This window comes from Eleutherodactylus coqui, chromosome 1 (assembly GCF_035609145.1).
Source record: "Eleutherodactylus coqui strain aEleCoq1 chromosome 1, aEleCoq1.hap1, whole genome shotgun sequence".
NCBI classification, from domain to species: Eukaryota; Metazoa; Chordata; class Amphibia; order Anura; family Eleutherodactylidae; genus Eleutherodactylus; species Eleutherodactylus coqui.
In genome coordinates this window covers 391,402,845-391,420,628 of record NC_089837.1, presented here as the reverse complement: position 1 = coordinate 391,420,628, position 17,784 = coordinate 391,402,845, and the positions used below count along the sequence as shown (strand labels likewise).

Sequence of the window (17,784 nt, the reverse complement as noted above, 5' to 3'; positions counted from 1 at the left end):
GTTCTTATTGTGTAAAAGTAGTAAGATATTTAAAAAATCTACATATAAACTTGGTATCACAGTAACCGTGCTGCTCCGGATAAGAAAGTTATCCTGATATTTATATGGAATGGTGAATGCTGTAAACACAAAACCCAAAAACAATGGCAGAATTTCCATCTTCTCCAGAAAAAAAATGTAATGCGAGCTCCAGAACACGTTATATGTGCACAAGAGGGGGCCATAAAAATATACAACTTGTCCCATAGCAGACTTGCCTGACCGAACCTGGGCAGCGCGCACACCTCGTACTGTCACACATGCACCATCTGATTGGCTCGCTACATTGACAGCTCTCACGATTTCCCCGCCCCTCTGTGAATCCCTTTGTGTGATTGGCTGCTTCTGCGCCGCTCAACCGTCGCCGCTGCTGCTGGGATCCCGGAAGAGACCTGATGCTGCTGGCTCGGTGTGCGGCTCTAGGTAAGAGCGGGCGTCATGCCGGCCTGCTGCTCCCTCGCTGCGCTCACACTTGCGGCTACTGCAGGGGTCCTGGTGGCCGGTCTACTGTATAGCCTACAAGAAGCAGGTACTTCCGCGGACACTGCTGCTACCACGTGTACTGATAGGGTGTACACAGGGCTACCACGTGTACTGTTACTGCCTAGCCACATATATACTGAGTTACTATATATACAGGAGAGGGCCATGGAAACCTACACTGTGATGTGTCCATAGATTCCTATGGCATATGGCTAAAAAGTGCCCTTTAACAAGGTCATGTGACTGCAGGCTGACTGTACCCAGAGAGGGTGTAGGAGCCCCCTGTACTCCCCTCTCCCAGATCCTTTTGGGATAAGTTACACTTTATAAGTGCTTTCCCCCACTTTTGCCTAACCCCTAATGTGCTGGTAGTTTAGGAGTTGAGTGCGCGGTTATCTGTATGGGGCTTGCTACAGTTCTGTCTGCTTTGGGGATGCAGCACAGCAAATAAAATGTGCCATGTTACTAGGCCTTATGGACAAACTGCCGGATACAGGATAATCTGTATTATCACATTGGTGTCCGGCGTCAACCCGTCCCCCAAAAATGAATGGGACAAAAGTGCTGCTTGTATTGGTTTCTACGTCTTCATTATGGTAAGGGCATCTAATGTGTATGGGGGTGCCCCAGCTCCCTCCTGAGGTCACGTGAAAGAAAGGGCAGGCTTTTTAGGCCTAGTGCCCACGGCCGTGACGGGTTCCGCAAGTGAAATTCTGCAGCAAAGTCCGTCACGGTGCCCCCCCCCCCCCAAGAGACCCCATGCTCTCCTCCTGATCCGCTGCCCGATGTCCCACAACTCGTACCAACGCGCATGCACAGTACAGCGCACGACGCGCCAGCAGCGTCACGTGATGCGGACATTGGGCGGGGAAGCGGTTTCACGCTATCTATTGCTGTGCTACAGCCGTCCGCGCGTATGCCCACTGCAAGTAGAACATGCCACGGGTGATTTCACGGTGGAATTCCGCACCGTGAGCATTGCGCTATTGGGTTCAATAAAACCTAATAGCTGCCGGGCAATGCCGGGGTAATCCGCCCGTGAGAATTAGGCGTTAGACTTCAGCATGCCTTATGTGTGCTCTCTCAGGAGAGATAAGCCACCAACAGCTGCATAATACCCGTTTACATGGAACCATTACCATTCAGAAAACTATTAAAATGAGTGAAGCAGAACAATAATCGTTACGTTTAAATGCAGGCAAACGACTAACGAGAATCATGAGGACCTAACTCTTCGTTCAGTTTCAACCAACATAAAAAATCAGCGTCGGCTCGGGTACTTATGGTGACGATTAAACGCTGATCGTTTATAGGAATGTACAACACTGAACGACTAGCGCCCGAGAACCGCGTGATTCTCAACGAGGGCTGTGCAGTTTAAACAGGCTGCACGAAGGCGGACAGCTGGTGAGGATGTGGCAGCTCGTTCGCTTGGGCAAACGAGAAATGTGAGTCTTGGCCAGTATAAAAGGGCCATTACTCCCCTAGCCTCATGCCCACGGCCTTATTGGCAGAGAGTGCACTGTGCATGCCCGTGTATCTCTTACATGCGCAGTGTGCCTTTTTTTTTTTTTTAGTTCCCCATTCTATTTCAGGGCGTATTCAGACAAGTGTATTGTACATCAGTTTTTTTGTGAGCCAAAACCAGGAGTGGAGAGAAAGTATAATGGAAAGATTTGCATGTCTTCCATATTTTGGACCCACTGCTGGTTTGGGCTCACAAAAAACTGATGTAAAATACGCCCATCTAAATAAGCCCTCATAGTGGGGTTGGATATTTAAAAAAAAAAAAATGATTTCCTCATTGCAGAATGGTTGCAGGAACCACGTCATCACCATAGCGACGGTGCGGTGCTCTCTGTACTTTGCATGCGTGCCGGAGCGCAGGCTGGCACTTTCACAGCACAGAGAAGAAACGCTGCACAGGTAACGGGGGTCACCGGCCGGGCATTGGGTCGAACTCCGCTGTGGGAATCCCGCATGTGGGGTCCGACCCGCCAGTGGACAGAAGCCCAAACTATCAATTTCAATCGGTGTGTATTTTTTGCTGTGTGCACAAATAAGCATCATTGGTTCCACAAGTATGCAGCGCTGTAATAATGTGCGAGGCTTCTGTGGACTCGCAGGTGAATAGAACATGCTGCAGGCTCTCCATCTCGTAGTGGCTTGTATTTATGTGTGTCTCACAACACCCAAATTTGGATGATTTTTTTTCACCTGTATTACAATGAGCAACCTCTAAAATAGAGTGGAAAGTTAAGCCTCATTGGTTGCCGGTGGCGCATGTTATCAGGTAACTTCCTAAACGTGTTTGCTTTTACAGTTCACATCAAACTGTGGTAATACGGCCCAGCTAGGATGATGATTTCATTTGGATTGACTCAATGGGTTTGGTGCAGGTGTACATTGCATTTGTGCCATTGGTGCATGAGATGCAGACTCCATTACAAAACTGAAGTATTGCAGTGTATTATTGGTGCAGTCATTTCTAATGAAATTCAAGTGGGACAAAAATAAAAGGTAAAAAAAAGTCATGGAATGGTAAAAAATAGGTGTTTAAAAAAACACATTTTTATTGCCACGTTCATTATGAGCCAAGTAAGTTTTTAAAAAGCACGTTATTTTACGCTCACTGTAAATGCTATGAAAAGGTTTTTTTTAAAAAGGCCAAAATTTTGCATAGCTCTCCTTACAAAGACAGAAAGCAATCAAAACGTCATGTGAATTAAGAAGTACAACTCGAACCTTTACGCAGCATCATTCACGGGGGGAAAACGTTGGGTGTCCTTGAATGTGGTGCTACAAAAAAGTGTGTGTGTAGATATAGATAGATAAATATAGTGTGAGTATATATTTTTATACACTGTAAAAAAAGTAGCACATTAAAAAAACTTATATAAATTTGGTATTGACTGAATCTTACTGACTCGCAGAATTAATTTAACATGTTTATACCGCACGGTAAACACCCTACAAAAATAATTCCAAAATTGCCATTAGAAAAAATGGAACAAAAAGTGATCAAAATGTTTTCCAGAAATAGGATCAATGTAGACTAGCATTCCTATAAAACTAGGCCTCAGAGCTCTGATGGAGAAATAAAAGCGTTATGGCTCTTAGGGATTATTCAGACGACCGTATATCGGCCGGGTATTCACGCCAGCCAATATACGGCGTCTCTCTCTGCAGGGGGAGGAGGCTGGATGAGCCGGGAACAGTGCACTGAGCTCCCGCCCCCTCTCTGCCTCCTCTCCACCCCCCCTGCACTATTTTCAATGAGGAGAGGCAGGACAGGGGTGGGGCTAATTCCCAGAACTTAGCCCCGCCTCCATCCTGCCTCCTTTCATTGCAAATAGTGCAGAGGGGCGGAGAGGGGGTGGAGAGGAGGCAGAGAGGGGGCGGGAGCTCAGAGCACTGCTTTCGGTTTTTCCAGCCTCCTCCCCCCTGCAGACAGAGACGCCGTATATCGGCTGGGCGTGAAAACCCAGCCGATATACAGTCATCTGAATGCACCCTTAGAATGCGCTGACTCAAAAGCAAATTTTTTTTAAAGTGCTTTTAGTGTGCAAAAATGGCAAAATATAATATATCTAAAATTTGGTATCCCCATAATTGTGGTGAGCCAGAGAATAATGTTATGTATTCTAAATGCTGTAAAAATAGTTCAAAAAAACAATGGTGAAATTTCCCTTTTCTTTCAACGATGCGAGAAAAGCAGGGATTTACAAAAAAAACAAACAAACAAAAAAAAACGTGCTGTGCAGACCATCTGCAGTACACAAAAAGAAGAATGGCAGGTGTGCGTGCGTGCCGCCTGAGCACTGGGTCGGATTCTGCTGCGGGCCCCTGCATGCGGAATCCACCTCGGTCGTGTGCAGAGGGCCTAATGCAGTCCAGAATTCCTATGTTCAGTATCGGCATCCTTTTAGTCCTCTTTACAGAGCGCTGTTACAGATTTTATGATCGTTTGCTTTTATATTGCAGCCGTAGCAGAGAGCAACTGTATATATTTATTTAAGGCCAGGCTCGCACGAACGTATATGTATTGCATATTACACGTGCAAAGTGCACTAGCATGCGTGGTGAATGGCGTCGATGATAGTACATTGATTTTCATTGTTTCATTCACACTTGTGTATATTTTTGCATATATTATGTGCGTAATAAAGAACGCAGCGTGTTCTACTTCACTGCGTATTATGTCTGTATAGCCCTATTGTTTTCTATGGGTGTGTACGGAACAAAGTGCATACGCAATTACATTACAAATGTACGGCATTATGGAACATGAGAAATTGGGGAAAAAAAGCCAGTGCAGGACAGCGTGCCTAAAATCCGCTGCGCAGGCTTACACAAGCAAAAACGCTGGGATACGCAATTCCCTACGCAAGTAAAACGCTGCGATTTTTATGCAGTATTTTACAATATGGTGGCGTGAACTGGCATTACTGTGTTTGGATGTGCCGTCTAGCTCTGGGTTGATGCTGATTTTTTTATATTAACTGCATAAACCATAAATTAAAGTTGTAATATGCTGCATGCCCTGATTGCAGTTGATCTGGAGGTGGGCACTACATGTGCAGTTCCCAGCGCTCACTGAATGCCCCCAAACCCCTCCACATGGTGTGTGTTCACAAGTAACAGATTTACTGCGCAGAATCCATTGGCGCGGATTTTGACAGATCTGCAGCAGACTTCACCCCTTCAGTTGAATCTGCAGCAAAATCCTCCCTGTATTTTGGTGCATATTCACACCAACATTTGGCACATCTGCAAACACCCAAAGGGACCACCTCCATGGCGATTGGCCTTTGAAAACATATAAAAGTTACCAAATGCTATAAAATAACAAAAATGATACATTCCTCTATTTCCCCAGTGATCCACCTTAGAAGCCCCAGTGGTCTTTGTTTACAGGTCACCACTGTGGTCACAGCAGTCACGTGCCGTACTTCTGACAAACTTCACTGGTAGCCATGATGGTGGGGATTGGAGGGATATCAATTATTATTTTTATTTTTTTTGTCCTAACATAATTGGTATCAATGTGTCAATATTGGTCCAAAATATTGCATTTTTTATTCATGCATAGTGAATCTTTAAGAACACACACTCGTCGCCTATAGTGACAGAGCGGTTTTCCTTTTAAAGGGAACCTGTAACGCCCCCTACACCGTAATTAGTTCTGATGGTGTTGGGGGTAAGAGGAAGTTGGGTGATATATTTTCTATACTCTGACTTGTATAGGACAGCGCACGCATAAGTCTCTGAAAAGCGTAAAAAAAACCCGCTGGGCAGAAAACACAAGGTATCAGCGTATTTTGGCTCATGAATATACTGTATATTCACAGGCTGTAATACGTGTACAGCTATGTTAGCAAAAAAACAACAAAAAACGAGCCTATGTACAGCAGAAAATTAAAAATGGCAGCTCTTGGAACATAGGAGTGAAGAAATGATTACTAGCAGGTCATGAAAGGGTTACATATAGTGATGCAGTCACGTGGGTACACACTGCGCCCTCTTTATAAACACTGGTACAGCGCGGCCTCCAACGACCAATCAGATGGCAGCTTGTTCCCAGACTAGAGAGGGCACTGGGCTCCTCCTCTCTCTGCAGCGGCTCCCTGTGACGAGGCGCTGATGACGTCACGGCGCCGCGCACCTCGTGGTGTTTTTGTTTATAATAATCTGTCAGGGTTTTGACTGCGTGAAGCTTTATTGATAAGTGACAACATGGAATGTGGAGCGTGTGACGCGGCTGCAGCTCTCGGCTCCCCGCAGCTCTCCACCAGCGCAGCCATGCATGCGTCCGGGAAGTGCTGCCCGCGGCCGCTGTGACGGGGGCGCTGCCTCGGTGATGTGTGTGCCGTCTGCTGCGTGGAGCCGGGAGCCTCTCGGGGGTTGCCGGCTCTGACTGAGCTGCGGGCGCGCCGCATTAGCCTGCAGTGTGTGGGAGGACTCCGTGCCTGCGTGCTTGTATCCTGGGACTGCGCGGACGGGCGGGCGGGATGTCGGTGTGTATGCGGCGGCTCATCACCAGCACCCGGGGCTTCCTGTGGTCGGACATGGAGACCCGAGCGCTGCTGGACATCTGGGGGGAGGCGGACGTGCAGTCGGCCCTGGACGGTAATTTCCGCAACAGCCATGTGTACCGGGACGTGGCCGGCCGGCTGAGCGAGCTGGGCTTCGAGCGGACCCCGGAGCAGTGCCGCATCCGCATCAAGGGCCTGAAGCGCCAGTACTACCAGGCCCGGGAGGGCTTCAAGAAGAACGGCCACGCCAGGAAGATCTGCCGCTACTACGACGAGATGGACCGCATCCTGAGTACACGACCGGCCCCCAGCGCCGAGCACCCCTGCGGCCCCGAGCCGCCCGGCGTGCTGCTCCTCCGCCCAGAACCCCCCTGCCGAGAGGAACTTCGCGCGGACCCCGAGGACGAGATGGACGACGAGGAAGAGCCCACCGGCTCCGGGGAGGGGGGGCCCGAGTCCTCCCAGGACAACTGCACGGAGGACTCGGGGGAGGGCTCGTCCTGCTACACGGAGCTGCCCATCAAGGTGGAGGACGGCCCGAGCTTCGCCATCCCGCTGCCCCCCAACGAAGGTGAGCAGAGGGGCTGCAGTCTGCTGAGCCCCCACTATCGGCTGTGCTTGTTAGTGAGGAGGTGCTGAGTGTCAGGTGGGCACCCAGCGCTGTACACTGGGGGGCATGCATGGTTACCAGTGGTACACCGCCACAGGACCGGCCGCCCATCCTCATTGGCTGTTTAATCTCAGTGACATAACAATTTGGGCACAACTTAAAGGGAACCCGTCACCTGAAAAATCCTCTTCAGTCTGCCGCCGTAGTGTCAGTAACACATGCTGTTACCCCAAAAAGCCTTCTTGCACTCGTAGAAATTTTTACTTTAAAAGTAGCGTACCCGGCATGTAAACCATCTGCCATACGGCGGCCCCATGAGCCCTGCGAGTCACCACGTTACTGCCATAACCCCGCCCTTCTTCCCAGGCGCCGCCTCCCCCGGTGTGCGCACAAAACCTTGGGACCGTGTCTCCAGTGCATGGGCAGTGTGCCGGTGAGGTCGGGGTGTGTACACTTTGCTTCACTGTACCTGTGTTGGGAAGACGGGACTGGTGGGGCGCACGGCAACTTATGTGCCTGCAGAGGGGGTTATGGCGGGGTGTGGTGGGGCCTCTGACTCAAGGCCGATGCTTTGCTGAACATCCTGGCCTCTCCTCAGATGGTCATGTGATCTCGGTTCAGACCAGCTCAGATCTACTTGGCGTTATGCTGTCTGAAGCTAGTTAGTTTCTTTGTGGTTGATCCATGTAACAGCATCACATCAACGGGCACTGCCTGGAGAGGGGGGCACTAATATCATGGAGATTGATGATGATGGCCATACAGCTCCTGTCACACCGTTATAATAGAGGAAATCACAGCTCATCCTCCTGACTGTATACTTATGGTCTATAGTTTATTTAAGGGGACTATAGAAGGTAATAATTAAGCTTCTCTCCAACAAGCACAGATGGTACAGCCTCTAGCTAAAGCTGTGCTAATGCATCATGGGATAGATTGAAAAATGAAAAAAAATCTCTCCATCAAGATAGTGCCTGACAAGCATCAGACAGGGGGCGGCACTCCATGGAAGTGACTGCAATGCACAGAGGAGACCTCTAGAGTGTGACAGACAATCGTGTGAGGAGGGCCGAGATGGAAAATGTGTTATTGCCAGACGGGCACTGTAACACTATGGAGGTGAAAAGGTTTTTTTCATGTGACAGGTTCCCTTTAAGACTGGATGGGGCGAGTAATATTACCTTGTGCCCTTCATTTGCATATTTTGGTCTGCCATGTATCTGACTGTTCCTACTGGGCAACCAAAGACATCAATATATTACCAATGCCTCCCTCCCGATCTAACTTTAAATTTTGCCCCCAGTACCAGAGGGTCACGGCATGTGGTGTCTAAAATCTCTGAGCTTTAGAGTTAAAGGGGTCATATAGACACATTCACCCCAATTCCAGTTCAGGTCCAGCTGTGCCGACGCTTCCATGTCTGTGATGGCTGTGGTTAGGTGACAAGCTCACTGCAGGTTGAAGGGATTGATTTTGGTGACAGATAGCATTTTAAAGGAACCAGGATGTTCTCATTTGAGGGGTTGTCCAGAACTTCGGGGACTTTATTTATTTTTTTTCCTCGATGACCTGTCCTCCACATAGGTCATCAATAGATTATAGTCTACCACTCAAGATCCCCATGATCAACTGATTGCTGTCAGTATGGATAGTGCAGGAAGCAGATTGCGCTGTCCATAATGCAGTGGCCTGGGTTGGTACTTCAGGCACCGCTCCCATTGAATTCATTGAGTATAGCAATTTCAGCTGATTCTACCTGCAAATAGCAGAGGCCGTCTAAGTGCTGATGTAGATGTTTCAGCAGATGCCACCGAACAGCACCCTGAACTTTTGTTTGTACAGCAATTAAAAATGTATTCTGCATGCAAATTCTGGAACACATTTTTGAATGGCAAGCTTGGAGTTCAGTATGAGCCGAAGCACATGTATATGAGTGACATTTAGATGTGACTTGGCAACAGAGTCACAGTATATAATTGACAGTTATACAACTTTCTAATAAACTTTTTGTTTCAATTCCTCATCACTTTCAAGATCTATGCTTACTGTCACGAAAAGGCCGGCCCTTTTTTTTTTTTTTTTTTTTTTTTTTTAAACCTATTTTTAATTGATGAACTATTCTCGGGTTAGGTCATCCGTTTGAGAGCGGCAGGAGCCCAGTATCTAGGTCCAGTCTCGGCAGGTACTAACTTGGCCTTGCACACTCAGCAGTGGTCCAAATTGTGATGCAAATGGGAGAAAGTGCAGTACCATTATAGGCCACTGCATGGTGTATGGAGCTATAATAGTTCTGGCTGCTGCTGATCAGTGAGTGTACCAGATATCTGACCCCCACCATTCTCCTATTGATGATCTATCCTCAGGTAAGGTCCTCAATTAAAAAAGCATGTAGAGGATTATCGGGGCTGGATATTTTGTAAGACGCCCGTGCTATGTCAGACCCTTGTGGTTTCTGTCACTTGTAATGTGCCATATGCTGCGTTGCTACTGTGATGGTGCCCGTTATCAGGTCTGTCAATTGACATTTAGATCCATTGAACAACAGATCCATCAGACCATCATTGCTTCTGTTCTGAACAGATGCGTGGTTGACACCGGATCAGGATGGGGTTTGGTCTCCAAATCTAACCAAGAATGTTTTTGTTTTATCGAGGGGAACTAAAGTATAGTAGAAAGTTGTCTAACTGTACGTAACCTAATGTTTACAGGAGCCTTCCCACTGTAGACCAATGCCATGATCCTTGGGAGTCCGACCTCTACGTTGGTTCCCAGTCCTATCCTCATAGAGGTGGCTGAGCAGACATTTATGGTATATCTAGTGGATGTGCTATAAATGTGTGTAGTGGACAACCACCCCTTTTAAATGGAGTGTTCCATTATGATGCAGTCTGTCACCAGGTCAGGCCCCTTTAACCTAGATCACCTTGATCGGTGCACCCAAGCTCTGTAGAGTGCTGTGGATGCGGCTGTTTAGACCTGTTCAGCCAGTTGAACGATAGATGGAAGTGCAGTGGAATTCTTTTTGTCCCCCTGTAAACCAGGCTGTTCTGTATTTCAGTTGACATAAGGTATCCTAAGTAAACCCTGTCTAACTTCCTCCCCACCGCAGGTTATAGATCTGTTCATGCTAAGATAAACCCACCTCAGGTACCTCAGCTTAAAAAGTCTAAGAAGCGCCACTTGGGCTTCAGTTTGGACAAGATGATGGAGCGTTTCCTTCAGCAAAGCGTGACGACAGAGGAGAGGTTTTACAAGTATGAGGAACAGCGGCTGCAGATTGAGGACAAGCGGCGAGAAGCTGAGCACAATCGAGAAATCCAAATGTTGCAGATGCTGGGACAGTTACTAAATGGCATCTCTTCCACCTCCCACGTAGGGGGGCATGGCCGCGTCAGCAGCCCCATACGAGGCAACGTCCGGACATATGGCGACACAATGCACTTTACTACTGCTTCACCGTTCTCTCCTCCAATAGGTATATCGGGTATTATGTCAATAGCGGGCTGTAGGGGTCGGCAGGTCTGCAAAACCCTGTGGGCCTGTCTGGTGGATTGTTTCTCTCCATAGGAAGTGACATTAGGGCTTGTAGAGGGAGTCCATCGGAGCGCACAGTCACTAACCGTGGGATAGAAATACTAATTACTCATGTAGGAGGCTTCAGCGGAAACTACACCAAAGAAAATTGTAAAAGTTGTTTCCATTTCCACGTGGTTTGGGGCAAACTAAATAGTTTAGATCGGTTTAGCACTTATTTAATATTGCTAGAATGTCCAACTGCATTTGGAGGAAAAATATATATTTTTAAGAACAATTCAATAAAATTGTGTCTTCAGGTTAAAAGTTTCAGAATTCCCATGCAAGAAACCAGGCCAGAAATGTCTGCGTGGGACTGTTGTGGTGGACGTGATACTGTGCTTACAGGGCTGGTCTAGTCACAGCGGAGCCACGGCGATGATCGGCTCATACCCTTAGATTCAGAAAGGAAGCTGCGGCTATCCATCGTGGCTTATTAAGGAGGGTTGTGAATATGGGACCTCCCTTTATGGATGTCCATATACCCCCAATAGGGCGTATGGGCAGGAGTTGTCTTATTACAATTACAAAGCTTAATTTTCCAAATTGGTTTTAATTACTGTTGGAGCTCAAGTTAATATTAGCTCTATAATAGAATAGATCCACTTTTTGTTTTAAATTCTCCCTTTTTACATGCACTAATGTAATGATTCCTCTCTTGCTACAAGTAAGCAATATGACTAATATTGTATGAATAAAATGACACAATTCTCTTAATCTCATTGCTTGCTCAGCTTGGAAGCTCTAGGCTTGAACTCCATGCACCTATAGGGAAAGAGACTCGGACCGGGTTCACATCTGTGATGGAACGTCCGGATGGAGGTTCTGTTACAGATGTGGCGGAAACTACCGGAAGAAAAAGTCCTGCCTGCTGAGCAGCTGAGTGGAAATGTGCAGACCCCATTATAGTCACTGGGGTCCGCCCGGCGCTGTTCGGTTCCGTCCGGAGACAAAGCCGTTCGGCCATGGGGATTCCGCTTTCCTGGTCCATCCGGGGAGACGTGAAACCCAGCGCAGATGTTAACCCACCCTTAGACGTTTTCAGAACCAAACAGATCTTTCACTCCTTTTTTGTTGCCCAAGTTCATAAAAGTCCATGTAGTCTTAACAGTAGCGCATTGCACTCTAGTTACATAAGAGCACCACTTCCTCCGCGTGGCCTTTGTATAGTGGGGTTAATGGATAAGTTTACAGGTAATCATTAGTTGATCAACTGGGGTCCATTGCTCAGGACCCCAACCGATCAGCTGAGCGGGTGCATGCTGTCAGCGCTGCAATTAGAGGGCGGAGTGGAAGCAGCAGAAGTCTCTGCTCTGACCTCTGTGTATTTGTGGTGCTGACAGCATGCACCCACTCGGCTGATCGGTCGGAGTTCCAAGCGACGGACCCCGGCTGGTCAACTATTGATGACCTATACTGAGGATTGGTCATCAGTAGTATTCTCCATAGAAAACCCCTTTAATTTTACCTCGGCAGTATAAGAAACGAAAGCTGCGCTGTGATTGGTTGCTATGGGCAACAAAGACAGATTTTTCTTTTCGATTACATTTACATATAGTGGAAATGGGGTGGATTTTTGCTGCATTTAAAATCCACAGCATTGGTGCAGATTCACAGCTGATTTTAGCCTTGAGTTGAAGGGTTGAAATCTGCTTTGGCTCTTTGATCTGACAGGTTACTGGGGACAAATCTCCCTTTTGTCTTCGCTCTCCGCCATCCATGAGACGGAACGTCTCTACAGCTGTTGTGGAACTTGATGTTTTGGGACTTGTGTATAGCGGTGCAGTGAGCGTTCCGCGAGCGCCGTTATGTGCAGGCGCTGAGCGCCCATCTGTACGCGCTGTGCTTACATGCTGCTTTAGGTCTAGGTCATTCATTCACAGCAGTAGATTTAATCTGCTGCAGGTCCAAACCTAAATCTCTGCCAAACTGCCCCAACTTCCGCTACGTGTGAATGTACCCTGAGATGGCTCCCATAAGTGTGGTGCCAGGCTGCTTTTTTGTGGTCTCCCTGTAGATATCTTATACATTTAAAATCAGAGAAATGTAGATCCTAGTGGAAAGGTGGGTGCCGCGGCAGTATCCCACCATGTAAGAAGAAGGGTAAGGGTAGTTTCTGTGGCAAAATCATCAGATCAGTCTGGATATTTGCTAAAGTAGCACCCACCTGTGTTAGGCTGCCTGTCTACGGCCGAGGCGGAATATCACTAGCCATTTTCTGCCGCGGGGGGGGGGGGGGGGGAACTGACAGGTCTCCACCGGGAGCCTATCTAATATATAGGCTCACTGCGCAAACCACAGCATGCCACAATTTGAATCCCGGAGTGGAGAATTGCTATGATTCTCTGCTCATGGACGCCATCCATAGTTCTCTGATGGAAAGCGTTCACTGTATTACCCGCTGCCGGATTATCGCCGCAGATAACGCAATCACAACTCGCCCATGTACAGGCAGCATAATGCACCTTATTTTTTGATAGGTGCGGGTTCTTTATTTTTTTTTCTCTAAAACACACTGACCACAGATGACTGCTAAGGAGGTTGTACCTTAAAAGCTAGTTAGTCCCTATGTACAGGATAGGTAATAACGTATCAGTGGGATCCGACCGGTAGGACCACCACTGATCTCCAGAACAGGGGTCACTGATTCCAGACATATATGGAGCAGTGATCACATATATGTGCACTATTCTCCATTCTTATCAGTGGGACTGCCAATGAGGGCCGAGCGCTTGAAAGTCGCGATCTCTAGCAGTGCCGCTGAAATGAATGAAGTGGCAGTGTGCATGCACGACTGCTGCTCTGTTCATTCCTGGGTGGAATGGAGGTTATAGCGTTATTCTTTATTATGTGGGTCAACCCAAGTTAAACTATAAAGACTTGTCAATATCGATCTGCACAATTTTATGATTAACATCATTATCTGTAGTATAATAAAGTACATAGGAGGAAATCAAAGGTATTCCTAGGATACAAGTACTGTTCACACTGTAGAAAATACCCGTTAGTGTCGGACCGCTCCCTGACGAGGATTCTATTTGCAAAAATACTGATCTAATCAGAAGATAAACTTTGGTTGGCTTTATACAGATCTTGGCTGTTGGGTCACACGTCTAAACCAGAGTACAGATAAAGGGTCTGTTGCCAAGCGTAGCCAGATGATGATTTAAAGATGTGTGTGACGGAACTCAGTCTGTACCGTATAAGTCTAGCAAATATGTGAAATAGACTATATAGGATAATAGGCGACCTGTCACCATCATGCTGCCCTATCCTATCAGCTCCCCTCAACCCAGTGACTGACAGCTTTCTCCCTATCTATATGAGAGCTCTATCAATCACAGGGCAGAGTGTTTTGGAGTTGGACAGCAATTATATGAGCTGCCTGTACGATTCATCTCCAACGCCTACGAAAGTGTGAAATGTTATAAATGGAGCCAGGCAACTCATTTATATAGTGTTAGGAACTGTCACCTTGAAGCATAGTACATGAGTCATTCTATAGAACTAAACATAATCATTCTATGGCACCAACATACTCTGCAGCGCTTTGCAAATCATAGGGTCTGTATAGAGATGAAGTTAGACATATAATGCAAGACCAATAACCGAACTGGACAGTAGGGGTAAGGGCAGCAAGAGCTTACAGTCTGAGGAAAAGAGGTGACGCATGACGGCCAAGTTCTTCTGGCCATCTTATGGCTGGTGACTGGCTCACATGGCATAGGGTAGTATGTGAGCCGGTCTGCAGCCAATATCTACATATGTACTGAAGCGTATTTGTATGTACGGTTTAAGGGGGGTTACTGTGATCAGATTTGGACAGAGTGCAGAAAGAAGGTAGATGTGGAAGAGGTAGATTTATGGAGTACAGTAGGCTTCCCTAAAGAAATGTGTTTTTAGTGCGCACTTAAAATGGTGTGGTGCGGATTAACCTGATAGTCCAGGATAGTGCTTTCTAGAAAACTGGAGCAGCTCGGGGAAAGTCTTAGGGACAGGAGTGTGAGGTTCGGATATGGCTGAACTTAGTTTGTGGTCTTTGGCAGAACAGAGCACACAGGAAGGGCAGTTAGACAGAGCTGAGGGAGGAGATATAGGGTGAAGAACTTTATGAATGAATGGTAAGATCAATAGGGTTTTGTGGAACATTCAAAAAATTTTACAAAGTATTAAAACGAAGAGAAATTGAATACTCTATCTGGCCGGCTGCTTGTCCAGCGCTGCAGCCACGGTGCCTGCTACACAGAACCAAGAAGTGGCGGCAGGAGGTCATGTGCCGATGTGCACAATGAACGCAGTACGTGACCTCCCACTGCTTGTTCCGTGGTCTGTGCGGTGGGCATCAGGGCCGCAATGCTGGATGCGGAGCTGCTGGGGTAGGAGATTATTCAATTTCTCCTCATTTTAACCCTTTATAAACTTTCTTTTAGAAATGGCCCAGGCAAACCCTTTAAATTGAATTAGTATAGTAATCAGGCAACCAGTGTAATGAATGGCACAGGGTGAAGGCATCAATGTAACTGTTAAACAGACTGCTGCATTCAGGATGGAATAGGGAGGGGAGAGTTTAGTGAACAGAAGACTGATAATAACAAGTAGCAGTAATCAACCTGGAAACGTATCAGGGCAACAAGTTTTAGCTGTTTCCACCATAAGATGGGGATGGATGTTGGAGATGTTTTTGAGGCTAGGGTAACTTGAGCGTGCAAGTGATTGATATTGACGCCTCTTGAAAAGACTTAATTTTGTCATTTTTTTTTCCTATTTAGTTTTGGAGAGATCCTTTTCTCTGCGTCCCACACGTCCAGCCAAGGACATGGAGAACATCTTCCAACTGGTCAGAAATGTCATCCCCCCTCTTACTTCTAAAAAGCACAAAGGTCAAGATGGGAAGATTGGCATTGTTGGAGGCTGTCAAGAGTAAGCATATCCTCTTACTGAATGATTGTTCTTGGTTTAGAATGTTCATTAAACAAAGTACAGCATCAGGGCTGTCTTAAACGAGCGTATGGCAATGGCGTATTATGTGCACTGGTTTAACTGTACCAATACTCCGTAGGCGGCCATGTTGCCGCTCTCACAAATCACAGCATATTCTATCTTGGCGCATATTACGCGCACATACATGCCAAGAGAGTACAAGGCGATTGGCAGCACGCAGCCAGTACACAATGTCATTGCATACTGGCTGCATGCAGTAAATGTATATCACACAGCCCGCATGCTACAAGATACTGTTTTGTGAGAGTCTGGAATAAATTCTTTAATCAGTTGGACCTGTCGGTGCCAGAATATCAAATGGTCTGGATTCTTGGTCTGTCGTAAGTATACCAAATGTACTTGTATAAGAATAAACCCCAAAATAAAATGCAAACATCTGATATTATGACACTTGGATTTTTTTTGTACAGTCTCCTAATTTTTTCTTCTTTCGATTATGTAAAAGTATAGATTATTTAACATTTTTATACTGGAAACAAATGCTAAACTTTTTAAATGCTAGATTAAAGAAATCTCGGTGCAATTGTTTAACATTGTTCTGTGTCAAACAGTTTTGTTAACTTGGGTATACAGGCCTGCTAGTCTGACACTTTTATCCCCCAACAGTCACATTGAAATTAAGGGAAAAACTTCCAAAAACGTGTTGTGTTTTTTTTTTTTTTTAATTGTAGATTTTGAGTTTGCCTCATGTAAATGTATATGCCGTAGAATTTAGTTGCCTTAAATCCTTTTTTTATAACCCCTTATGCAGCTTTCAAATGATCATAAAAATGGTGCGAGATTTGTGCGATGCGCAACGCACAAATGTCTCAGGAATATGAACCCACTCTTTTGAATCGGGTCACATACATGAGCAATTATTTGAGTTTTTTTCTCTTTTTTAAAATTTTCAATCCTAAAAGATTTCAGTTTTTTTCAGTGGAATTTTACAGATAATGGATCAAATTCCAGGTGCAAATCTGAAATGATTCATCTTTGTTAATTTTTTCTTTTTAACATGGCATTTTAACAGGGATATGTAGACTTTTTATATCCATTGTACTTTCATGTAAATGAGGCTTGTAAACATAGCTTTCTACTACTTCCTAGCTTTGGTGAGGAGAGAACAGTGCTGTTATCTACACCTCCTCTGGTATTTGATTGGGCAGAGCAGAGTCAAAAGCCATTCTGCCCAATCATTACCCTGGAAACCCTTTACTGGTCTATCTATATTTTGCATGCTTAAGTAAGGGTTTTAGGCTGGATTTACACGGGCGTATATCGACCGGGTTTTCACACCTGGTCAATATATGCTGCCCCTCTGATGCATTGGTTTACAATGCATCAGTGCACATGGGCATATTTCCGTGGCGTAAAAGTGGCCGGCCAAAATAGTGCATTTCGGCCTGGCGCTTTTACGCAGACGGCTGCATAGACTCCTATGAGAGCCTATGACAGCTGCTGCAGAAGGGAGGTGGGAGGGAGTTCAGCAGTGTGACTGCTAAACTCCCACCCCCTTCCCTGCTCCTCTTCGCCCCTTGCCGGCTGTTTGCAATGGCTGTGAGAGGGGGTGGAAGCATAGCACACTAGCTCCCCGTCCCGCCTTCTCCCCTTGCAGGGAGTCGGAGAGGGGAAGAGAAGGGGGAGAACAGTTTAGCAGAGTTAAAGGGGTTGTCTCGCGAAATCATGTGGGGTTATACACTTCTGTATGGCCATATTAATGCACTTTGTAATATACATCGTGCATTAAATATGAGCCATACAGAAGTTATTCACTTACCTGCTCCGTTGCTAGCGTCCTCGTCTCCATGGCTCCGTCTAATTTCGCTGTCTGCTTGCTTTTTTAGACGCGCTTGCGCAGTCCGGTCTTCTGCTCTCAGCACGAGCCGCTTCAGCCTGCTAGCCGCTACAGCTCTTCTGCGCATGCGCAGACGAGCTGTCACTTCTCGGGAGCGCGCTGGAGCGGCCATTCTGCTACCAGTCTCTGTTAGAGAAAGGTGCAGAAACTTGAGAAGCCCAGCCCTGCCTAGAAGCCGCCCAGCCCTGCCTAGAAGCCGCCCAGCC

General features: G+C 46.6%; 1 protein-coding gene across 4 annotated transcripts in view; it reads left to right on the top strand.

Annotated features, from left to right (window-relative positions):
• The first annotated feature begins 405 nt into the window (after positions 1-405).
• The window catches only part of NAXD (NAD(P)HX dehydratase), a 34,092-nt gene continuing 16,713 nt past the window's right edge, over positions 406-17,784 (top strand). Inside the window, exons 1-3 of one of the 4 annotated variants that reach the window (XM_066579812.1) lie at positions 6,239-7,128; positions 10,277-10,642; positions 15,510-15,660. In XM_066579812.1, the coding sequence (XP_066435909.1) occupies positions 6,534-7,128; positions 10,277-10,642; positions 15,510-15,660 (1,112 nt within the window). In that variant the 5' untranslated portion in view covers positions 6,239-6,533. Of the gene's footprint in view, positions 569-6,238; positions 7,129-10,276; positions 10,643-15,509; positions 15,661-17,784 lie in introns of those variants that run through there. The other 3 variants (XM_066579833.1, XM_066579826.1, XM_066579820.1) reach the window with 3 other exon arrangements.